The 27,975-nt window shown below is 19.3% G+C and overlaps 5 protein-coding genes across 5 annotated transcripts in view; 3 read left to right on the plus strand and 2 right to left on the minus strand.

The window, feature by feature from the left end:
• The window catches only part of PF3D7_1409900 (cytidine diphosphate-diacylglycerol synthase), a gene marked incomplete at both ends in the record, with an annotated part of 2,004 nt that extends 409 nt beyond the window's left edge, over positions 1-1,595 (plus strand). Inside the window, one exon of the mRNA XM_001348234.1 lies at positions 1-1,595. This exon is cut by the window's left edge and continues 409 nt beyond it. Within this exon, the coding sequence (XP_001348270.1) occupies positions 1-1,595 (1,595 nt within the window).
• Positions 1,596-2,971: 1,376 nt separating this feature from the next.
• Positions 2,972-3,850, minus strand: PF3D7_1410000 (ER membrane protein complex subunit 2, putative; the record flags this gene model as incomplete). The annotated part of the gene is made up of 1 exon (XM_001348235.1): positions 2,972-3,850. The coding sequence occupies one exon, from the start codon at positions 3,848-3,850 to the stop codon at positions 2,972-2,974; it is 879 nt and encodes a 292-aa protein (XP_001348271.1).
• A 2,159-nt stretch (positions 3,851-6,009) lies between these two features.
• PF3D7_1410100 (alpha/beta hydrolase, putative) lies at positions 6,010-7,967 on the plus strand (the record flags this gene model as incomplete). Its single annotated transcript, XM_001348236.1, has 7 exons — positions 6,010-6,334; positions 6,425-6,580; positions 6,751-6,841; positions 6,967-7,051; positions 7,192-7,260; positions 7,496-7,611; positions 7,760-7,967. The coding sequence occupies 7 exons, from the start codon at positions 6,010-6,012 to the stop codon at positions 7,965-7,967; spliced, it is 1,050 nt and encodes a 349-aa protein (XP_001348272.1).
• A 2,450-nt stretch (positions 7,968-10,417) lies between these two features.
• Positions 10,418-12,994, plus strand: PF3D7_1410200 (CTP synthase; the record flags this gene model as incomplete). Its single annotated transcript, XM_001348237.1, has 1 exon — positions 10,418-12,994. One exon carries the CDS (start codon positions 10,418-10,420, stop codon positions 12,992-12,994), a length of 2,577 nt encoding a protein of 858 aa, XP_001348273.1.
• A 657-nt stretch (positions 12,995-13,651) lies between these two features.
• PF3D7_1410300 (WD repeat-containing protein, putative) lies at positions 13,652-27,062 on the minus strand (the record flags this gene model as incomplete). The annotated part of the gene is made up of 2 exons (XM_001348238.1): positions 13,652-13,891; positions 14,085-27,062. The coding sequence occupies 2 exons, from the start codon at positions 27,060-27,062 to the stop codon at positions 13,652-13,654; spliced, it is 13,218 nt and encodes a 4,405-aa protein (XP_001348274.1).
• Positions 27,063-27,975: the final 913 nt, after the last annotated feature.

A 27,975-nucleotide genomic window follows, 5' to 3' on the forward strand; every position in this document is an offset into this window, starting at 1 on the left:
ATGTGAACAATATGAAGAATAATATAAACGATGAAGTATATAAATTAGGTAGTTTTGAATATGAAGAAGAATGTAAAAAGAGAAATATAAGAAATTCAGAATGTAAAAGGAGGAGGAATTTAAAAGATATGAAATATTTTAAAGACATAAAACCATTAAAAGATTTTGTAAATTTAAAAAATAGCAACAATAATAATAATACGAATCAACATAATAGTGGTATCTTTTCTAATTTCACCAGATTTTATGGTTATAATAATAAAAACAGTTTTAATTCTAATCGATCTAAACAAAGTACATGTAGTAATAGTAATTTACAAAATAATATGAACCTAGTAAATTCTGAAAGTTTTGAATCAAAATTACAAACATTTAAAGTACGATCACAATGGACATTTATATTAATCTTATTATATTTTATAATATTAGCAGCTGGGCATTTTTATTGTTCCATATTAGTATTAATATTAGTAACAACATTATATAAGGAGATTATATCATTAAAAAGTATAGAAAATAAGGATAAAAAATTACCAGAAATATTTTATATTAGATGGTATTGGTTTTTTTTAACTATTATGACATTAGGTATACCGTGGGTTATACCAAAATTAAAACATCAAATACCTTTATATAAATTTCTATTAACATATCATTCTATAAATATGTTTATATTAGCATTTGTTGGATTTGTATGGTTTATATTATCATTAAGAAAATTCTCATTAAAATACCAGTTCTCACAAATAGGTATAATATTATTATCCTCCTTATTTATTGTAACACAATCCTTAATGCATATTGCAAATATTTATTCTGGTATGATATGGTTTATCGTACCAGTATCATCAGTTGTTATAAATGACATTTTTGCTTATGTATTTGGTATTTTATTTGGTAAGACCAGATTAATTCAATTATCCCCCAAAAAAACTGTAGAAGGCTATGTAGGTTCCTCTATTATTACTATAGTATGGGGTATTTTAATAACATACTTTTTACAAAGATATAAATTTTTTATCTGTCCACAAAAATATATAACATTCCAACCATTTGTATCTTGGAATTATATTGATTGTGATATTAATCCTATATTCCAACAAAAAGTTTATGAAGTACCGAAACAAATCTCTCAAATCTTATCCATCAAAAATATTTATTATAGTAAAATGATTTTTCATGGACTCATGCTAAGCCTCTTTGCTGCATTCTTAGCACCCTTCGGGGGCTTTTTTGCATCCGGTTTTAAAAGAGCACTCAAAATTAAAGATTTTGGAAAATCCATACCAGGTCATGGAGGTGTTACAGATAGATTTGATTGTCAAATTTTTATTGGAATGTTTACATATATTTATATGAAAACTTTTGTTAAAATCAAAGGAGGTATTTATTCATATGATCTAATTATTGAATCTATACAAAAATTAGATCATAAGGAAATAATCAGGTTATTTAATCAACTCAAAAATATCGTAGACAAAAAAAGAAGAAAACAATGCACAGATAATAATACAAATGATATACACACACGAAAGGACAAAAGGTCAAATATAGATAAACCTTGTACGGACAAAAATAAAATTCCAAACAAATGAATATGAAAAAAAAAAAAAAAAAAAAAAAAAAAAAAAACATGAACATATATAAATATATATATATAAATATATATTAATATATATGTTATATCTATTTGTGTGTTTATTATATATATATATATATACAATATCAATTCGTTTATATAATTAGATAATATTGCTGTTCATTAATATTTAACATACTGACATATTATATACATATGTATATATATATATATATATATATATATATATATATATATATATATATTGATTATGTATTTTATGACAGTAAGAGAAAGGAAAAAAAAGAAAAAAAATACACATATATATATAAATATATATATAAATATATATATAAATATATATATATATATTTATTTATTTATTTATTTATATATATATTATGTAGGTATATATGTGCATCACAATCATAAACTTCACATTTATTTTTTATTGATTACAAGAAATTAGTTTAATTCATTATGTGTTTATAATATGTGTGTATTAAATATAACAAAAAGAAAAATAATACATACATTCATATATATCTATTTATATGTAGTATTAATTATTAATAACACATTATGTACATTTTGTAATTTTTCTTTTTTCCCTCTTCGTAATTTATACATATATATATATATATATATAATATATATATATATATTATCTATATTTTTTTTTATATTTTAATTTTTTTTTTTTTTTATTATATTTTTTATCTTGTTTTTTTTTATTATTATACAAAATATAAAAACAACTCCTTATTATTTGTATGAATTATATTTTTTTTTTAATGTAAATTTAAATGATACAATTTTACTTTTTTTAATAACTTTGAAAGCTGAAAATTTAATTCTTTCTTCATAAATTAAAAATATACATATATATATATATATATATGTATACATATTTATATGTTGTAAAATAAAAATACTATATCAAGCGTACTTATTTCATGGTAATATATTTAATAACACGTCCAACATTTTATTTTTTTTTAAAATGGAAAAAGAATTCTTTCATATATGTTCTTGTCGAAGATACACATAAAAAAAAAAAAAAAAAAAAAGATATAAAATGAGAAAATAATAAACAATTATACTTACAAATATATTATTGATAAAATATTATAACAAAAAAATAAAATTAAATAAATAAAAAAAATATATATATATATATATATATAATCAATTATATTTACATATACATTTCATTAATAATATATATGAGCTTTGTATATACAAAAAAAAAAAAAAAAAAAAAAAAAAAAAATTAAAAATAATAAATAATAAATAATAAATAATAAATATATAAATATATATATATATATATATATATATATGTTATTTTTCTCGTTAAAGGATTATATATATGTAAAATATTTTATATTTTCATACGAATGATTCTCCTATTTCTTTCAAATATTGAAGTATAATGTTCCTATAAAGAAAGTTGGTATTTTTGTCATATAGATTATATAACCTATCTATACATTTTTTTGTTAGAATAACATCTACATTATCATTTAAATTTTTTCCCTTTTTATTTCCATATCGCGATAAATTAACGAGTACAATACCCCATAAGGCTCTTAAATTATTTTTCTGTAATTTTAAAGATAAACAAAAATATTTACTACTTAATTCATATTGAGATATAGTATAATGTAATTCAGCACATGAAAGTATATAATACAAATTTTTGGGTGCATGTATTAATATTTCTTCAAAACAATATAATGCATATGTATAATAACAATTCTTTAAATATATTTCTCCAAGCTCATGCCATGCTTCAACATCTACTGGAAATTCTTTTAAATGATCATTCAATATTTGTATAACATTATTAATATTTCCTTCTACTTTTTTTTTTAATTTAACAATTTTTGCTCTTATTAATAAATCAGAAGGGTCATTATATATATAATTTTTATATATACATAATGCTTCATCATTTTTATCCTTTAATTCATATACCATACCTTTTAAAATTTCAATTTTCTTCCCATTTAAATGTCCAAATCTATCATTCAATTTTTTAAAATATATATCAACATATTCATATAACTTTAATTCAATACATGCTTTTAATATCTCTTCATATAAATTCCACTTATATATCGAATTCTTCTTTCCATATTTTTTCAATAATTTTATTCCATAATATATTATTAATTCTTGTATATTCTTTTCTAAACATATTTCATAATTTCTCTGTAGGCTCTTAACATTATTATCTACATAATACAATATATTCTCTTCTTTCATTTTATTAAAAAAAAAAAAATATATATATATATATATATATATATATATATATATATATGTATGTATGTACACACAAAAAATGGAATATATACAAATATATATTTTACATATAATACATTGGCAAAACTGGAATATATATTATTAATATTTCCTAACTACTGAAATATATGGCATTATATATATATATATATATATTTATATTATAATACCATAATATATTTTATATGAATTTATATGATTATAATTTAATTATTTTATATGTTTTATTATTTTATTATTTTATTATTTTATTTTTTTTAATATTATATTCTTTATGGTTTATATAACAATTTTTTTTTTTTTTTAATTTATATTTTCATTTTGTTAGAAATATTTAATTATTAAAATATAAAAAATATTTTTAGAAGGACTTATTTTTTATTTTTTCTGTATATACATTTTTTACAAAACAAATAAATTACAAGATGAAATTTAAAAAGATAATTTTATTATGAGTTATATAATATTAATATATATATATATATATTATTATTTTTTTTTTTATTTTTTTGTTCTTAAAACAATCAAAAAAATATGTGACAATAATAATATATATATATAAAGGAATTGATATATATATAATATTATATATTTTATATATGTATGTATATTTATAAATATATTATATTATATTATATGTATAATAACTCCATATAAATATATATATATTATATATATATATATATATATATATAATAATACGGTGATTTTTAAAAAATATTATTATGTTATTAAAACGTAAAAGTATGTCAATAATATATTCTTATTTTTTTATAATTCTTAATAATAAAAATAAAATATAAATATATATATATATTATATTTATAACAACATATTTAAATATTAAACATTTTGAAAATGTAACAATAATCTATGTAAACCATGTAATAATATAATAAACTTTTTTATTTTTTTTTCACCTGCATTCCATAAAATAATTTACAGAAAAATGGTTAATAAAAAATATATATATTGTAAATTTTATAAGAACATATAATTATATGTTTGCTACACAAAATAGCATAAAATAAATGATTAAAACATATAAATTAAATTATTATATCCTTAAAAGTATAAATAATAATATATATATATATTTTTTGTAATATTATCATACGTATATAAAACTCTTCATTTCATCTTTTTTTCTTGGGTTTATTTTTTTTAAAAAAAAGTACACTCGTCTATTTATTCATAGAGAATAATTTAATATATTCAATTGGACGTAACTTAAAAAATAAAAAATATAATAAAACAAAAAAAAAAAAAAAAAAATAATAATAATAAAATGAAATAGAATAAATGTAAGAATAAAATAAATATGAATAATAATCTTATCATTTTTTTTTTTTTTTTTTTTTTTTTTTGCTTTGGACACAGGGAAAAAAAAAAAAAAAAATGAACATAATTTTTCATATATATAAAACGAATTCATTTAATTTATATAAAATATACCATATTACTTAAAATGTATAATATATACAATATATTTGGAAAAAAAATGTAATATCATCCCATATGCATCCTAATTATATTATACTTGCTTGTTTGTTCGTTTTTTAATTTTCGGTTAATTTCTTCCTCTATATATTCACTATATATATATATATATATATATATATTAATTTCGTTGCATAAATCTATATGTTAATATATATATTATAAATATATTCATTTTATTAAAAAAATTAAGAAAAAGAAAGAATGTGTCTTTAATTATTCAAGTATATGTAACACAATTTTCATTATTACTATATGAAAAAGCTCAAAAAAAAAAAAAAATAAATAAAATAAAATATAAAAATATTTAATGTACGAATCTGTGATATATCTGATTTTATAATTATATTCGCAAAAAAAAAATATATATATATTTTTATATGTGTATAGGTATTATATATGTATATATTAATTTAGTCATTATTCTTTTCCCCTTTTTTTTTTTTTTTTTTTTTTTCTTATTATCTTCATAAGACCATAATTTGAATATATATGATAAAAAAAAAAAAAAAAAAAATCAATGTATACAAAATAACTAGCACACATATGTATAAACATATATATATATGTATATATATTTTTTTTCTTTTTATATTTTTTCCATTTAAATAATCTTATCCATGTATACACAATACGACATTGAATATGAATATGTTACATGTACGAAAGGATATACGTTCATAATATATTCTCCAAATTTATTTGAAAATGTAAATGCAAAAAGTAGTGATTCTACATCTCCATATACTGAGAAAAATAAAGAAGAAGATGAACAACAAGAAGAACAACAACAAGATGAACAAGAACGAGATGAACAAGAACAAGATGAAATAAATAATGAAAATATTATTGTTTTATTTCTACATGGATTAAATGGAAATAGCTATCAATTTGAAAATGTCTTTTATACGTTAATACACTTTAACTATAAATTTATATCTATAGGTTATTATATAAATAAATATATATATATATATATATATATATGTTATATATTTGTACATATGTGTGTGTATTTCCTTTTCTTTTATATAGATTTTTATGGACATGGGAATAGTAGCCTCTTACGAAACGTTAATAAATTTACGGAAAAATTATTTATTGAACAAATATATGATGTTTTAAAAAAAAAAAATATATTTAATTCTAATTTTGTTGTCATTGGGTTTTCTATGGGTTGTATTATAGCAGGTAATATATATATATATATATGTATAATTTGAAATTATAAAGAAAAATATAAACTTATTTCTTTTTTCATATAAAACAAAAAGGATGGATTATATATACGTCTTTTATGATATTCGAAAAGAACAAAATAATACTTATATATATATATAAACATTTATTTTCGAGCACAGCACATTTATCTGTGGATAATAAACTAAAGATAAAAAAGTACTGTTTAATAAGTGCAGCCGGGCTAGCCAAACCAAGGCATCGATTTTTACAGTAACTATTTTGTTAAATAAATAAATATAAATATATATATATATATATATATATATATATATATATATTTATATATGTACATATATTTACATCCTCATTATGTTTAATTTTTTGTTAACTTACAGTTTTTTATTAAAACATAACATTCGTCTTTGTCTACGAGTCGCAAAAAGATATAGTCATTTATTTGTAAATGAAGAAACGTTTAAAGTAAAAAAATTAAAAAAAAATAAAAATAAAAATAAAAATACAAATAAATAAATAAATAAATATATATATATATATATATATATATATAATTATTATATGGTAATTATATTTGTTTTCTTCTTATTTTTTTCCTTCCATAGAATGAATATAATGATATTCACAACAATGCTTATTATAGTCATAACAGATGTTCTATTTTAAAAGAAAATGTATGAATAAAAATGAAAAAAGAAAAAAAAGAATGTTTTCTATACTAATTCATATATAAAACACTAAATGTTTATAAAACGTAAATGTTTTTATAACTAATAATAGTAAATATATATATATATATATATATATATATATATTGTGAATACATTTATGCATTCTCATAATGTTAAATTAAAAAATATTTATTTTTTTATTTTTTCATTTTTTCATTTTTTGTTTTATTTTTCATAGCATGAAAAATTTATTGAGACATTCTTAAAAGTCCTAACAGGGACAAAAATACAAGATTCCAAAAAATATTATAGCGCCTTCTTGAAAAAAAATTCAGACGTTCTCTTCATTTATGGGTATACATTTTTAATATTCAATAAATATACATACATATATATATATATATATATATATATATATATATGTACATAGAAATGTTTTACATAAATATTTTCATACAATATATTTATAATTCGTACCAAAATAAATAACACCTTTTTATAGAAGAGATGATGATGTTACACCTTGTGCTTATACAATAAAATTTTTAGAAAAACAAAAAAAATATCTAAATAATGTTAAGCTAATAATATTTCCTGAATGCTCCCATCTTGTATTAACAGAAAAATCATACGAATTAGCTCAACATATAATTTATTTTTTACAAAATAAATATATATATAATGTAGAAAGAAATAGTGACGATATATAAAATCGAATAGAAAAAGGAAAGAAAGAAAAAAAAAAAGATTAATAATTATATATATATATATATATATATATATATATATATATATATTTTATACACATGTGTATAATTTTTGTAAATTTTTATATTTCTTTTAAATATAAAAAATAGATTACACAAATGTGTAATCATATATAATAATATACCATATAATTCATTAGGTATCTTCCATACACATATATATATTCTATTTTTTTTTTGTGAACAATTTTAATTCAAGTTATATACATATTATATAAAATAAAATATCGTTTTATATATTTATTCATGCTTTAATTAATAATTGCTTTATTCTTCATTTTAATTTTTTCTTTTCTACTTTTCTCATTTGTAAAAAATAAAATAAATTTATAGATACAAAATATACAACACCAAATTAATAATAATGATAAAAGAAAAAAAAAAAAAAAAAAAAAAACTGGGAATTCATCTATTTTCTTTTTATATATTTTTTTTTTCAATATGATTGAATATAAAATCATAAATATAAAAAGATTATTCATTTATATATATATTTTTTTTTTTTTTTTTTTTTCATATATTATATATTAATTTTATTTTCCTACATTTTTATTATAAATATGTATAATATATATATTTATATGGGTCTATTATATATATATATATATATATATATAAGCAAATAACATATAAAATATCTATAAATTTATAGCCTATTTTTAAAGGGAAAAAATAAAAAAAAAAAAGGAAACTATATTATTTACTTTTTAAATATATTAATTAGAAGATAATGTAATGAAAACATTGCATATAAGTAATAAAAAAAAAAAAATAATATATATTATTACATTAATATTTTAAAATCACTTCTAAGTAAAATAATAAAATGACATAATATAATATTATATATATATTATATATATATAATATTATAAATATTTTTTTTATCGCTACTTTATACATATAAAAAATATATATATAATTCATATAAACATTATATATATATATGTATATATATAATAAAAAGTATATATTTAAAATATACTCTTCTTGTGTTCTTTTTTTTTTTTCTCATAATAAATCTCTACCCTATATAAAAAAAAAAGAAGTGGTATCATGTTATTATATTTATGTATATATCAATAGAAAAAATATATATATAATAATATAATATAATATATAAAGAAAATTATGAAAAAAAAAAATATATATATATATATATATATAAACCAACCTATTAATTTTCTAATTATTATAAAAAAATAAAGCATATAATATTTTATCACATTGTATATATAATATTATTATTTAAATATTATATGTTTTATTTTTTTTACATTTTTATGTAATTTTATGATGTAATATATAAATATATTATTATATATATATATATATATATATATATATATATATATAACTACCTATTCATTTATTTAAAAAAAAAATAGATATGCATTATTTATTTATTATATTTAAAAAACATCAGTTGTTTTTTCTCTTTTTATTTATTTTCATTATTTTATGCTTTTTGTAAAATATCTAATTAAAATAACAATTTATGAAAATGTAAACTTTTTATAATTTCACAATAAAAAAAATTAGTTTCTATATTTATTTCGATATCATCTGCATTATTTACAATTTATACAAAACTATATTATACATTTTACATATAATATATATATATATATATTTTTATATTTATATATATATTTATATTTATTTATACATAATTAATTATATGTAAATATTTACAAAAAATTTATATACTTATATTATATTATATTAAATATTTCACATATTTATAATAGCTTATGTCGATTCTACATTTTTTTTTAGTACTTCACAATGTAAATGGAGAAAAATAAAATTAAATAATATAATAACTTATTGTACGAAATTATATCACCTTATAAAATTAAAGTGCATACATATATATATATATATATATATATATTATATTAGCAACCTTTTCTCTATAAAGGGATTAATATATTCATATATTTTATATTACATACAAATTAATATATATATAATATATATAATATATATTTATGTTTTTCTTTTCTTTTCTTTTTTTTTTTTTTCTATATATGAATTTATATTAATTTGATTCAAAACAAATATTTTAACATTTATATATATATATATATATATATATATATATATATGTATATGTATACATATACATATACATATTGTGTACATAATAATTATTTATAAAATTATATATAATATAAATACACTAAAAAAAAAAGAAAAAGATAAATTAAAGAAATTAACAAAATATATGCATATGTTATAAGTTATATGTACTACACACGTACACAAAATAAGATACCTATAAAAATAAATAAATAAATAAATAAATAAATATATATATATATATATATATATATATATATCCACTATATAGATATACTTATTTATATTTATTAAATTTTTTTGTTACAATGGATAGTGTAGATGATGAAAAACCTATAATAAAATACATCATTGTGACCGGAGGTAATATGAGTGGACTTGGTAAAGGAACAGCTATGAGTAGTATGGCTGTATTATTGTTAACAAAAAACATTTTATTAACAACAATAAAGATTGATCCATATTTAAACATTGATGCAGGAACGATGTCTCCATATGAACATGGAGAAGTTTATGTATTAGAAGATGGGGGTGAAGTTGATTTAGATTTAGGAAATTATGAGCGATTTTTAAATATAAGATTAACTTACAAGAATAATATTACATCAGGAAAAATATATGAAGAAGTTATAAAAAAAGAACGAAAAGGTGAATACTTAGGTAAAACGGTACAAGTAGTACCACATGTAACGGATGCTATCCAAAAATGGATAAAAGATGTTATTGATGAAAATATTAAGAAAATGAAAAAAGAATATAATATCGATTCTTTTAATAAAATCCCTTGTATGTGCCTAATAGAGGTTGGTGGTACTGTTGGTGATATTGAATCAGCTGTATATTTAGAAGCCCTACAACAATTAATAAATAATTTAAATAATGATGATGTATGTCTATGTCATCTATCTTATGTACCTATTATTGGAAATCTAAGAGAACAGAAAACAAAACCTACACAACATAGTGTAAAAATATTAAGAGAAGCAGGATTAAAACCAGATTTTATTTTTTGTAGATGTGAAGAACCATTAACACAAGAAGCTATTAAGAAAATAGCTTTATTTTCACAAGTTAAAAATGAACACGTTATATCATTACATGATACATCTAATGTATATAAAGTACCATTAATTTTAGATAAACAAAATGTTTGTATGAATGTATTAAAAAAGTTAAATCTAGAAAACGTTGTATTAAATAATAAATTACAAATATCTCCTTATTCATTTAATATATGGAAACAACTCGCAGATAGATATGAATCATCAAGCGAACAAGTTGTTATAGGTATTGTAGGGAAATATACAGCATCTAATGATACTTATTTATCTATTATCTCTTCTTTAGTACATGCATGTTTAGAATGTGGATTTAAATTAGTTATTAAGTATATTAATAGTAGCCATTTGTCTTTAAAACAAAAAAAGCAAAAAAAAAATATGGACTGGAAAAAAAAAGCAAGGAAATACTCCTATGAAAATTTCCATGAAAACAGTAGTACAGAAAAAATAATATTTGTAGATGATACCACTTCTGATGAAGATTATGATAAAAAAAGAAGAATAAAATATGAAAAGGCCTGGGAAACATTAAAATCTGTGGATGGGGTTTTAGTACCTGGAGGATTTGGTACTAGAGGTATCGAAGGAAAATATTTATCTTCAAAATATTGCCGTTTACATAATATACCCTATTTAGGAATATGCTTAGGAATGCAAATAGCTGTCATAGATGTAGCGCGAGAATATTTAAATGTGAATGCAAATTCGGAGGAATTTGAAGATACAACAGAAATGCAATATACATCACACGAAAATAATATAGCAGATTCTGATAATTATAATAAAGATGATAATAATAATGATAATAATCAACATGCAAAAAAAAATCTAAATGTGACTAATTGTACTTATAACGAAAAAGAAAAAAAAGAAAAAAAAGACAAAAAAGAAAATATAATAAATTTAGAAAATTTAGAAAATGTAGAAAATGTGGAAAATGTCGAAAATGTCGAAAATGTAAATAAAACGAGTGTTCATATAAACGAGATCTGTAGTCAAGATACAACAGCATCTTGTATTTCGATTAAAACTAATTCAAGTCATAATCCGAAAGAATTGGCAAGTTATACAGAACGTCAAAAACATGATAATATAAACAATTTGAAAAAGGAAATCCATTTTGATGATAATATATCAACAGCTATTATAAATGATGATATAAATATAGAGAATAGTATTTATTCAAAATACCAAGATACATATATGACAGATAAAAATACGTATGATGATACAGATCCTATGTTTGATGGAAAGGAATATTTAAAAAGTCAATCACTTATATTAAGAGAAAAATGTATAGAAGATATTCCTAAAAAATTATCTGAAGAATCAATAAAAGAGAAAATTAAACTTATAGGTATAGAAAGTTATTACAAAAGTATAGAAGAAATAGATAATAACAATGTAATTATATCGATGAGTGAATTTAAAGGTGATGATAATAAGGGAGGTACTATGCGTCTAGGTGTGAAACAATCAAAAATTATAGATAAAGATTCATTAACATATAAAGCATACGACGAAGAATTATATATATATGAAAGACATAGACATAGATATGAAATAAATCCTAAGTATGTACCCTTATTAGAAGCTGTCGGATTAACATTTGTAGCTAAAGATATACATAGTGTCAGAATGGAAATTTGTGAAATTAAAAATTTAGATTTTTATGTAGGTGTTCAATTTCATCCTGAATTTACTTCGAGACCATTTAAGTCCAATCCTTTATTTCTTGCATTTGTGTTAGCATCAAAGAAAAAGTTGAAAGATCGCTTGAATAAATATGGCAATAAGTTATGTTCAGGAATTTTATACAAATGAATAAATAAACAAATAAATATATAAATATATAAATATATAAATATATATATATATATATTTATATTTATATTTATATCATTTTGTCTTGATACCAAAACGAATCGTTTAACTTGTAAATTATAAACGTATTATTTATTAAGATATCTTTTATTATATATACATATACTTTATGTTTTTATTTTTATTAATTTTTAATTATTTGTTTTTAATTATATGTCATTTTTAATTTTTCGTATATAATATAGAAAATTTTTAATTATTATTTTAATATATATTACTATTTTTAATAATAAGAAAAGTTTATTGCCTTTTTAATTTTATACATAATTTTTATTAAGCATTTTTGTTCCCCTCGTTTTTTGACACATTACATTAAAATGTAAATATATATATATATATATATATAAATATATATATATATGTGTTTATTATCTTATTTTGAATATATTTTAAAAAAAATACAGAATTAAATTATATCCGAACTATTCATATTATTTTAAATATATATATATATATATATATGTATATGTTTTATTTTACAATGTTTCCAATTGAAATAAAGACAAACGAAAAAAAAAAAAAAAAAAATAAAATAAAAAAAAAAAAACATATGGAAAATTATATAAAATAAATAGGCATACATAGATATACCCCATTTTAGTAATATTCAAAATTTACTTTGTAACAAAAAATAATGTTACTTAATAAAAGTACATAAACCGTCAATTCAAATGTATCATCCCTTTTATTAACATAAATTACATCAAGCCCTGCAATACAAAAATCATTATCTTTCGATTCTTCTAATGATTTACCATCTAATAATCTTTTCAAATTATAATTTATGTTATTTATTATATATTTCTTATGACAATTTAATTTATCCCTATTAAAATTCTATCAAAAAAAAAAAAAAAAAAAAAAAAAAAAAAAAAAAAAATTATATATACACAAAATATAAACGAAATATGCATCTATTAAAATATGTTCATTTAAATTTTATATTTTATATATTATATACTATATTTTATAATTTTTTTTCTTTTTATGTATTTATTTTATTTTTTTTTCTTTTTTTTTTATTTCTTACCGGAGTAAGTTTTCTCCCTATAGACAAAGTATATAATGGAAGAATAAAATATGGTATTAAAAAGTATGTATTTGTATACATACATTTTTGCACAAAATAAATAAATATTTTATTACTATATTGATTGGCCAGTATTATACATGATCTTTCATATATAATTTTTAACAAACTAATACGGGATGTTGCAAATGCTTGTTTAAAAGTTTCATATTCTTCTTTTGGTATTTTCTGAATAGATAAAGGAAGAAATTTGGTAGTAAATAAATTCCTAGTGATTTTTGTAAATTTAAATTTCAATAGATATATGTTGCATTTATCTGCACATAGTATTAAATATTTATTCAATTCTTTTTTTTGTTCTTTATTTATAATGTTATTATAAATATAATCATCTTTATTTATACAACATATGTTTTTTTTTTGTTTTTTTTTTTTTTTGGAACTTTTTTTTTTCTTTTGGGATTTTTTTTCTTGATTCGTATTATTGGTATGTTCACTTTTCATATGTGAATATAAAAATCTTAAAGTAGAAACATTAAGCATAAGTATATTTTTTTTATAATTTGATAACAATGAAAAGAATATATTAAAAGATATACTTTGATATTTATTATTTCTACATTGATTATATAGATCTTTAAAAATTTCTATATTTGATTCTTCACATGTTGATAATAGATTCATATATTGTTCATATTTATCATCTTCCTTTACATTAAATATATAATTTCTTATTTTTACTATGTTTTTATATATTTCTTTTGGCTTTATATTTTTATACCTATTATTTTTTTCGAACAGATTTGATGTTAAAAATTGAAAAAACATATATTCGTCATTTGATAAATAATATTTAAGTAATTTTTGTTTGCTCTTTTCATCGATATTTGAGTAATCCATATTATAATTAACATTGTAGTTATGAACATTAAGAATTTCTGTTTTATTATTATTATTATTATTATTGTGTGATGAGTATATTTTACAATTTTGTAAGGTTAGGAAATAAATTATTTGTACAACTTTCGTATGAATATAAAAAGAATTATTGATATATTTCTCTTCAAATATTTTCTTTCTGCATAAGTATATTTTTAATTCTTCTACATTTACTTTTATTATAAAAATGATAGTTCTGGATTTCTTTTTTTTTATATTTTTATTACCCTTATATGTACTGCATATATATATGTCAGTTTGAAAAATGATATTTTTTTTATGTCTTTTATTCAAAACATCTACATTTTCTTTTAGATTAAGATTCTTTATATTATTATTAATATGTATATTCTCTTTTTTTCCTTTTTCAGTATCATTATTTATATATTGTACATTCACCAGAATTAATCCTTTACCACAAAATTTATAAAATTTTTTCATTATACCAATATTGGAAAAATAATTAATTTGATAATTACCTTTATTTAAATTTAAGAAACATATGTTAAATTTTTTCTTTTCTTTCATTAAAATATGTTCTTTAATATTTTCCTTTTTCAAGCATCTTACGTTATTAAAAGGATGGAATCTATTATAATTAATATTATTATTTTTTTCATCATGTTTATGTAATGTTACATTTCTATATGAATGATTATTATCCCCCATCTTTTTCTTATCAATATAAATATTATCGTTTTTAATCATAAACGAGTCTTCCATATTATTATTATTATTATACAAATTTGTTTTTTCTTTTTTTGATGATAATGCTACATATAATTTTTTTATTTTCTTTTTTCTTTTAATCATTCTTTTTACTTTTCCTTTATACGAAAACTCATTTATATCAGAATTTAATGAATCTGATGCTGAATAAAAGGTAATACCCTTTCTTATATCCTTATTAAAATCATTGAAGATATTATTAAATGTATTTTTTTTTTTTTTTTTTTTTTCATGATCAGTACATAATTTTTCTCTATAGAAATTATATTTTTCCATATGGTTGTTTTGATGATTTTTTGAATTTTTTTTCTTGCATAAAGGAATATTTTGATTATTATCATGTGGATGGTATTTTTTTAAATATTTAGAATGTTTAATTATTTTATTATGATTTGATATATTTATTATATTATGTATAATATTGTGAAAATTTGAAACATTATTTTTTAATATAAGGGTATATCCCCTATTATCATTATAGCAATAATTATGATTATTTATAAAGCTATTATTATCACAATTGTTATTGTTATTATTATCACAATTGTTATTGTTATTATTATTATTATTATTATTATTATTATTATTATTATTATTAATATGTTCACATAATGGTTGAAATACATTTAGATTATTTAATTTTTGTTCTCCTCGTCTTGTTTTTTTAAAAAGTTTTTTTTTTTTTATTAACGTTAAATAGGACATGAATTTTTTGTTAACCATCTTATAATCATTTTTATTATTGTCAAATTTTGTTTTGTTCGTTTTATCAAAATATGTTGAATAATTTTGAAGTACTTCCTTTAATATTTTGGATTCCTTATAATTTGTAGTAACATGAAAATTAAAATACAACTTATGATTATTGTGTTTTTTATATTTCCTTATAGCATTTAGTAATAATTTATTTTTAATATGTGCATAAACCTTTTTAAAGCATTTCATGTGTATATATTGATTTAATAATTTTTGTAAAAAGTACATCCATTTATTTTTTAACATAACATTCTTTTCATTTCTATATAATACATAATTTGAATTAAATTCACGTCTTATTTTATTTATATATTTATAAAATAACGATTCTTTAATTTTTTTCTTTTTTATATATTCTTCATCAGATTCATTTATATCTTTACTAAGATTTTTACCTTCCCTATATGTTCTCGTACTGCTACTTATATAATGAAAAGATGATGAGGAAAATTCATCATTAGAAGAAGAACTTTTTTCTTCATCTGATATATTTTGTTGATAATGTAAATTATGAAATTTTTTTTTTAACTCGTTGTGTTCATAAGTAAATGAATCTGGTAATTTATTATTATTAATATCTTTAGTTTTATTTTTTTTATAAGATATATGTTCATCATCAGTATCACTCGAAAAATTAAAATCATAATCTGTTAATAAGGGTACCTTATTATTATTTAAAAATATTTCTTCTGATGATAGCATATTTTTTTTTGTATTATAATTTTTTTCTTTATAATTATTAGGTCTAAATAAAAGATATTTTTTTAACATATGTCTACACGCGTATTTCATAGCTACATAAATCCGTTTTAATGTTTTCCTTTTATACCTCTTTCTTTCGTCTTTCTGTTCATTATCCATATAATCTTTTTCTCCTTCCTTTTCATTCTTTACTTTATTTCTATTAATACACAACTCTCCTTGAGTTAAGAGATTTACGATATTATCAATATTGTTTTCTTTCATATACTTCAACTTTTTACTATTCATTTTTAAAAGATAATTAACCAAGTTACTCATGTTTGTATTAGATGGTATGTTCCCAATTTTTTCGTCTTTTCTTTGGATATTCAAAAAGGATAATTTAAAGAGTTCAAATAATGAATATTTTTCAAAAATGTTTAAAAAGTTATTTAAAGGTTTATTCGTGTAAGGAAAATATTGTGAACAAATAAAATTATCTTTATATATGTTGGATGGAATATTAAAAAATATATCTACAAAGAAATCCATTTTTTTAACATTCTTTTTTATAATAAAATCTCCACTCCAACCCATATGTTTTAATTCTTGTTTACATAATATATTACTTCTTTTCTGTTCAACTAATTCTTTCTCTTTATTTATATACCACCTTTTCGTTTCGTTATATAATTTTTCAAAACTACATTTCTTCTTTTTCTTTTTCATTTCATTTTTCACCTTTACTATCTTTTTGTTTATATTCATTTCGATCATGTTATTACACATCAAATTATTATCATCCATAAAGATATCATAAGTTTCATATGAACCATCTAATTCTTGAAAAATGTGATTAAAGTTATCATTATAAGAAGAAGACGTTTTATTATGTTTTGTCATTTTTTTTTTAGAATTTTTTTTTTTTTCATTTTTATAATATGGAAACAAATTATCATAAATATTATAATTATTTTCTAGTTTATCATTCTTCACATTATTAGGATACCATAAACTTATACTTTTATCAACCGAACAAGATAACAAGAAATTATCATCAGGAGAAAATTTAATACAAGGAATATTATGAGTATGATGTTTTAATAACATTTCATAAAATCTAGAGGATGCATCAAAAAATAATCTATACAATATATCATACCAATCAGCTGTATAAAAACTCACATTTGATAATGTCCAATAAATATCACTATTCCATTTTGTACCTTCATATATATTTTTCTTTTTATATACATTATCTATAAAGAAATTTCGTTTCTTTTTACTAACATTATTAAAATATTTCAAATGATGTTCATCAAATAAATAATTGCATACTTTCTTACTCATATATTGTATAAATGCACTTATATTATAATTGAATATTTTTTTTGGTAATACACTTATATCAAGCATTTCTTTTTTTTCATCTCCAATATTTTTCATATTAACAAAACTATTACATGAATTAACATTCTCATTTGTATTCTCATTAATATTATTCTTTCCTTCATTATATTTCATCTTACTACAATAAATGTTTTGATCCTTTTTTTCGTTCGAATTAAATGAAGTTATTATATCTTTGGTATTTACATATGTATTTCCTTTGGTTATTCTTTCATTTACATATTGAATTTCATTCATTTCATTTTCTTCAAATTTGTAATAACCTTCTTGTAATAAAATTTTTTCAAGATATTTCGATTTTATACTAAAAAAGGGTTCTGAAATAAATATATCATTATTTTCATTTACTATATATTTGTATTCCATATCATTTATTTTTAAAGGTATAAGTTTAGTTTTTCTATTATATTTTTTATTTTTATTACGAGAATGCATATTTTTTATGTTCATATTTTTATTCCTCTTATACCCTTTTAAATGATATTCTTTTATAATTCCTTCACCTCCTTTAATCTTTACATTACAATTATTAACAAACAATATAGAATTATCCTTTTTTAAAAATTTATATACTGAATATGAATTTATATTACTACTATTATGTAAGCACAAAGTATTATATTCACACTCCGAACATTCTTCACTCGAGGAAAAAAAATTAAATTCATTCATATCACTAGACAAATTACTGTCAGAAGAACCATTTGACGAAATAGAGTAAGAATCATACATATCATATGAACTAGATTTAGATGAAATATTTTCCTTATTCTCAATTATACTATTATTATATTCTTTATCTAACATTATTGTATTTATTTCGTTCTCTTTTCCTGGTATGGTATTTTTTATATTTTCCTTTTCCGTTTCATTATATCTAATATGTTCATCATATATACAATTATTATCGTTCATTTTATTATTATTTAGTTCCATGAAACATGCATATGAATTATTTAAATTATTCTCGGATGATTCATTATTTTTGCTACAAAAATATTCTTCTATATTTTGTTCAGATTCTTCATTTTTTTTTTTATCATCCCTTATATCATCTTCTTTATTAATCATTATAAGTGTTCTTTGAGATTCTAAATTTTGTTCTTCTAAAATAAAATTGTCTTTGATATTATCATTTTCTTTTATATTATCATCTATTTTGTGGTCTTTCATTTCATCATTTTTTATTATATTATCATCTATTTTGTGGTCTTTCATTTCATCATTTTCTTTTATATTATCATCTATTTTGTGGTCTTTCATTTCATCATTTTCTATTATATTATCATCTATTTTGTGGTCTTTCATTTCATCATTTTCTTTTATATTATCATCTATTTTGTGGTCTTTCATTTCATTATTTTCTTTTATATTATCATCTATTTTGTGGTCTTTCATTTCATCATTTTCTTTTATATTATCATCTATTTTGTGGTCTTTCATTTCATTATTTTCTTTTATATTATCATCTATTTTGTGGTCTTTCATTTCATCATTTTCTTTTATATTATCATCTATTTTGTGGTCTTTCATTTCATCATTTTCTATTTTATTCTCTCCTCTTTTATCATCTTGTAACTTATTTTCATTTCTCTTTTGTGTATTTTGCATACTTGGTTCACATAACCCCTCACATATAACAACAAAATCCAAATCCAGTTGATCATTCTTTTTATACTTCTGTAATATTTTATCGGCACAATCAGACAAGGTATAAATATATTTAATCTTAACATCGTATTTCTTTTTTGTACAAACATTTTTCCAATTCAAAGGAATTAAATTAAATATCATTCTTTTTTTATTAATTTTTGAATTGGAATTTTTAGCAATTCCTTTTACAAAATTATTTAAGGGTTTTTTTTCATTTAATACATCCATATTTCCAATGCTAATCGCTATCATATTACGTATCATGTCTTCTGATATATCCTGTGTTGGAATATTTGATACATTATTTCTTCGTGATATAATAACATTATTTCTATTAAATGGTAGATTTCTTGTATTTAAGGAAGTAGTTATATTTCTTCGTTCATTCCTTGAATTTAAAATATTATTATATATCATATCTAAAAATCGGTATTCAATATCTAAAGGTTGACGATTGGTATTAGGAACATTTCGCATCTCATTACTAATATTACTAATCATATTTATATTATCCGAATTATTATTATTATTATTATTATTATTTTGGTTCATATTGTTAACATTATTTTGTTCATTCGTGTGTCTTATATTTATAACGTTATTAATAATATTATTATTTGAATTATCAGTATTGGTGTTTTGAGCATTTGAACTTACAACATTGGCATGAAGGTCATTTTGAACATTTAAACTTTGACCATTTTGAACATTTATATCTTTATTATTTTGATCATTTATATCTTCATCATTTTGACCATTTACACTTTGACCATTTTGAATATTTATATCTTTGTCATTTTGAACATTTATATCTTTATTATTTTGATCATTTATATCTTGATCATTTTGAATATTTACACTTTGACCATTTTGAATATTTACACTTTGACCATTTTGAATATTTACACTTTGACCATTTTGAATATTTACACTTTGACCATTTTGAATATTTACACTTTGACCATTTTGAACATTATCTTGTAAGTGCATAGATCCAGGAATAACTTCAACATTTAAATAATATCCTTCATTTTGTTCATTCATGGTCTGGTTTTCATTATTACAATCAGCATTCCTATTATCCATATTATTTTGATAATTCTGAGCATTCGTATTTCTTGTATTTCCTATACGACTTATGTCAAAGGTACGTCCCATCATATTAACTACATTCATATCTCTATTAAAATTCAAGGTATTATTAGGATTATATAACATATTATTTATATATGTATACAAATTATGACCTACACTATTACTTCTACGATTAGGTACATTACTTTCTACAGCAGTTAAATTGTTTGATAAAGGATTATTAATGAAAAGTCTAAAATGTTGAGTACTAGGTATAGTATTATTATTATTATTATTATTACTATTTTCTATACTCGAATTTATTCGATTTCTTAAAATTGTATTATGTCTTTGTAATGAACTATTATTTAATGGTGTATTAGTATATGGTACTCCATGAGCAATAGGGATATTGACAAATGAATAATTTGTTTTATAAGGTAAATTATTATCCACCATATTGTTATCATCATAAGAAAATGATGATGAAGAACATGATAAGGATGAATAAGAGAATGATTCATCATTAATATCATATGATGTGTTATATTTTCTTACACATATATCCTTATTACTTCTCCTTTTATCTTTTTTTAATTTATTCATATGTCCTTTATAATATGTCATATAATTCATTTCCATATCTATAGTATTATTTATAATTCCACTCAGATGATTTTCCTTCATTAAACTCGTACTTGTTAGTTCCTTCCTTTTTTTTTCTAAAAGATAATTGTTTTTATTTAAGTACCTTCTTTTAAATATTCGGAAATTATTTTTTCGTTTGTAATTATCATCGTCATCATCTTCATCATCATCATCATAGTCGTCATCATCATAATCGTCATCATCATCATCATCGTCATCATCATCATCGTCATCATCATCGTCATCATCATGAACACCAATATTATAAAGAGCATCAACATTATTAACACTAATATTATTATCACCTTCATTATTAACATTTACATTATCAACATTTACATTATCAACATTTACATTATCAGCATCTACATTATCAACATTTACATTATCAGCATCTACATTATCAACATTTACATTATCAACATTTACATTATCAACATTTACATTATCAACATTTACATTATCAACATCTACATTATCAGCATCTACATTATCAACATTTACATTATCAACATTTACATTATCAACATTTACATTATCAACATTTACATTATCAACATCTACATTATCAGCATCTACATTATCAACATTTACATTATCAACATATACATTATCAGCATTTACATTATCATCATCTACATTATCATCATCTACATTATCATCATCCACATTATCATCATCTACATTATCATCATCATAATCAATGGAACGGGAAAACCCCTCATAATTTAATAATTTATACGATGCATTCGCTTCTAATAAATCACTATATTCTTCTTTCAAACCATTTGATAAATGTATAATATCTAACAAGTTATTATTATGATCTCTTAATTCACAAATTACTAATAATTTCTTTTTGAAAAATTCCTTTTCATTATTATTTATATTTATATAATTTCTTGAACATAAACGTAAATCATTTGGTGACATATTATTAATTTGAATATATTTAATTACTCTTTTTAATTTTTTGATATATTTTAAGGGAGCCTGTTTATAATTTCTCGATATTTTACATACTTTCTTTTTTTTCTTCTTTTTTATTTCGTTTCCAAATTGAATTATAAATATTGCATCATCATTTGAAAATAATTGATGTTTAAAAGAAAAATTATTATTATGTCTGGCTTTAATAAAATCTCTAAAACAATTAGAAATTTTTTTTAAAACGATGTTAGCTTTTCTATAACAATATATATAAGAGCGGCTAAATAAACATTTTTTTTCAAAAAAAGAAGAAACTTTATTAATATTATTATTATTATTATTATTATTATTCATACGACATAATTTAGAAAATGCATAGTCTGCATAACATTTTTCTATTCTTAATAAACTATAATTTTTATATTTTCTATATATTATATTGTTATCATTCATAATTTCTTCATCACTACTATATTGTATAAATAAATCATCATTAAATAAAATTAATTCACTTTCATTCTTGGTTTTACTATTATATATATATTGTGATAAAAAATCCTTTGCATGTTCCGCATACATACGAAGATTATCATATTTCTTACATATAACATTCAATGAATTTTTATTCATACCATGATATGTGTTTAATAAGGTTTTCAATTTTTTTTTTCTTATATTGTTTCTTTTTTCTTTTTTTTTTATCTGTTCCTTTGTAATATTATATTTATTGTACGCATCTTCATAATGGGAATACAAAAGAAAATATTGATATAAAGATTTTATATACCCATTTTTTAGCAAATTATGAGAATTTACTTGTAGTGTATTACTATCAAATAAATTTAAAGGAACATTACATCTTCTAAGAAATATGTTAGAATACATCTTTTTAATTCTCAACATAAATTTCTTCATATTATAATATATATCCCATTGTATGTTATAAAATTCCTTTCCTATGTATGCTTGTTTTAAAATTAACAGCAGAGAATCTACTGGAAAATTTTGTGATATTGTTATAAGTACAGATTTCAAATATTCTTTTCTAAAAATAAAAAAAAGTGATAAATCAACAGGAATTGTAGTTTTTCTTATAAGAATATTATTTATTATATTATCTGCGGGTAATACAGATTTCTTTCCTTTTGTACAATCATGAGATAAATTTTTATTTTTCATTTTGTTTTCTTTCGTTTCACTATATTCATGTAATATATTTTGTTCTTTATTATTATAATCCTGTACTCTATTATTATCATTAGGTGAATTAGTTTGAGCAACATTTCTATAATAAATATCTTCATATAAAAATGCACAACCTTTGTCGTTTTCAAAGAGCTCTCCTACTTTTATATTATTATGTATAAACATATTTCTAAAATAATCTATTGCTTCATCATAATCATACCTTTTTCTAAAATAATAAAAATTGTTCAAATTATATATATGTATATTGTGCGTATTTGATCCAATGGCTAGTAAATTTTTTTTGAAATTAAATGATATGGCCCATGTAGAAGTATCTGATTTTATATACATTTTATTATTAAATACAATATCTGGTTGTATATATATTTGTACAGATTTCAAAATTTTATCATTATAATCAACATTAAATAAATTAAATGTAAAGATATTAAAACCTTTCCATATATTATGATACTTTATTTTATTATATGGATCCAAAAAAGTTTCTAATCGTCTACTATAATCATTATAATATTTATTTTTTATATATGATTTACAGAAATTAATAAATGCTTTTCTCTCTTCTTTTAATTTATTAAGTTGTTTTGTATATAACATATAATTTTTTATATTTTTATTTAAACGTTTTAGTTGTCTTTTTTTGTTCTTACCTTTGTATTCTTTAACATGTATTTCATACTTTCTTTGAGGATAAAAATACGGATTTTTGTTTTTAAATTTCTTAATATTTTCAAATGGTTTATAATGATACTTTTTTCGATGAAGGTTATAAGTATTAACATTGTGATAACTATCATAGTAATTATCATCATGACTATGGATAGGATAATAATTTGAAGTATCGCTAGAAGAATAATCTCGAGTATAGAACCTATTCTTCTCCTCTTTTCTATTAATCATATCCATATTAGTATCATTTAAATTTAATGAAAAATTCTCTTCATTAATATTATCATCATTTATTTCATCATCCGAAGATGATTTCATATATTCATTTATAAAATGATTTTTCATTCTGAACGTATTTATATAATCATTTTTTTCATTTAGTTCTAAATTATTTCTTAAATTATATCCTATATAAACCTTTTTACGTAGCTTATTATAAAAATCTAATTGGTCTACTTCCTTTTCACCATAATCTAAATAATTGTTACAATGGAGGTTTTTATATGTACTTTTGTAATTTCTTTTAATTCTTATTTTTTTCCTTTTCTTCATTTTTGAATTTTTCAAATCTTTACAAGATATATTATTTTTATCATTATTTTTATCATTATTTTTATTATCATTATGTTTTTCATCATGTTTTTCATCATGTTTTTCATCATGTTTTTCTTCATCCCTTAATTCTTCTTCTAATTCCTCCTCTTCACTCTCAAGACTACTATAAATATCACTAATCCTAAACTTGCATTTTTGTTTTTTTCTTTTTATACATTTTTCTTTTTTTTTTTCCCTTTGTGTTTCACTCATTTCATTATACATTTTATCGTTTTCCATTTTCAGTACACCCGTGTGACTGGTTTTAGAAACATCTTCATTATACATGTTGTTTTTTTTTTTTATTTTTAAAATATCAATTTTTTGTCGTTTCTTTTCTTTCTCATTATATGTATGATTTTCCATAATATTTACTTTTTTTTTCTTTTTTCGCTCATTGGATTTATTAACATGGTTCATATTACCATCACCAAGACGGTCATTATTAACAATGTCATTTTGTATGTGATTAATAATGTCGTCATCACTATTTGGATCCATAATATCACCGTCATGAATATCATATATTTTATTATTTTGATCAATATGTTCTATATTATTAGGAAAATTATTAATTGTTTCAACATTTATAATTTGATCTATTTTATCATTAGAATTGTCTAATTTTTTTTTCTTCTTCTTTTTTTTTTTCTTTTCTTTAGATACTAAGGATAAGGCTTTCCTTTTCCTATTTTCATGATATTTATAAAATAGCATATTCCTCTTTTCTTTAATTTTATTTTTTGAATAATCAAAATAGTTACTAATTTTTGAAAATTTAATCATATCAACAATATCGTTGGAGTAATTAGCTAAATATTCTTCATTAATGATAAAGGGGTTACACATAAGTGTGTCTAACTTATTCTTAGATTTAGAATTCAAATAATGATTATTATATGGTTCAATAATATTATCATTATTATAATTATCATTATCATTATTATATAAAATATTAAGTAGAAAATGGTGTTCGTCAATTTTTAACTTTTTTAAAAAATAATACGGATCCTTGGAAATATTGGAAAAAAGGGGAGATGGAACATATTGGTCATTATAAATATTTTCATATTTTTGAAAAAAATCATATATATTATTTTCCAAGACTTTTTTTATTTTCTGTTTTGTATTAATAGATTCAACAATTTTTTCGACATAATATACATTAGTATCTTCTGACCATCCAACTGAAATTAATATACTTTTATTCATTGCTTCATTTTCTTCACATTTTATATTAACATATCCTTTAGAATATAAATGTGGAGACAGTATTAAAGAAGGACATGGTATATTCATCTTTTTTAAGTAAAATTCTTTTTTCAATTCTTCATATATATATGATATTTTATTCATATTTTTAAAAACGGAATTATTTTTTTTAATTTCTTCATTATTAAAATAATATTGAAATTTATATTTATTATTTTCATTTTTATCCATAAAAAAATGACTATTATTTATAAACTTATTCATTTCATAAACATAAATATATTGACCGTAGCTAATAAATATTAATTCATACTTTTTACTTACGCACAATAAATTTAAAGCGAATGATATTAGTTTATGTTCTACTCCTTTGTGTAAATCATAAGAACATAATAAATCTACTTGACAATTTTTTAACGTTTTTACATTATCCCAAGGAGTACCGGATAGACGATCATTTCTCATGTTCTTCATTTTGGCCGCATTCAAAAATAGGCTGTAAATTTTATGTAATCTTCTTTTTTTTAAATTATATATATATATATATATATATATATATATAAATATATATATAAAATATTATGTTATATGATGTAAATATAATTTAATGCTATAATGTATTCATATTTTATGGAATGAATCTTTTAAGCATTTATCCGTATAAATGTTATATAAAATATATATATATATATATATATATATATGTATGTTTTCATGATATATTATATATTGACATAAAAATAATATAAATTTTACAAAAACAAAGAAAGTAATACTTTCTTCTTTTCATATTTTTTAAGGATACATCGTAATTCATAAATTAAACAAATGAGTTAAAATAAAATCAAAATAGAGTAAAATGGAATACGACCCCTAATAGCATGTAAGCTTTTTTTATAGAAAGATAAATAAAAAATAAAATAACATAAATATAAATATAAATATATATGGATATATATTTTTTTTATTTATTTATTTTTTTTTTTTTTATTTATATTTATGTTTATATTCATATATGTAACAAATAATATAATCAATGTTCTATAATTTCGTCCTTATTAAGAAAATGTTCTCATATAAGTTTGTTAACATAAGAATATAATAAAATATAATAATAATTTGGCTTATATGAAAAAAATTATATAATATATATATATATATATATATATATATATATATATAATATACCAAATATAATATATATGTAAAATGTATATATTCATATATTTATTTGTTATATGTAAATTATTTCAAATTTTTGATTCAGACCTCTTTGTCATGTACATAAAAAAATAAAGAACATATATATATATATATAAATTTATTGCTCATATAATTCAATTTTTTTTTAAATGTGTGAAAATAAGAAAGTAAAGATATCTTAATT

Source organism: Plasmodium falciparum, assembly GCF_000002765.6.
Source record: "Plasmodium falciparum 3D7 genome assembly, chromosome: 14".
Taxonomy (NCBI): Eukaryota; Apicomplexa; class Aconoidasida; order Haemosporida; family Plasmodiidae; genus Plasmodium; species Plasmodium falciparum.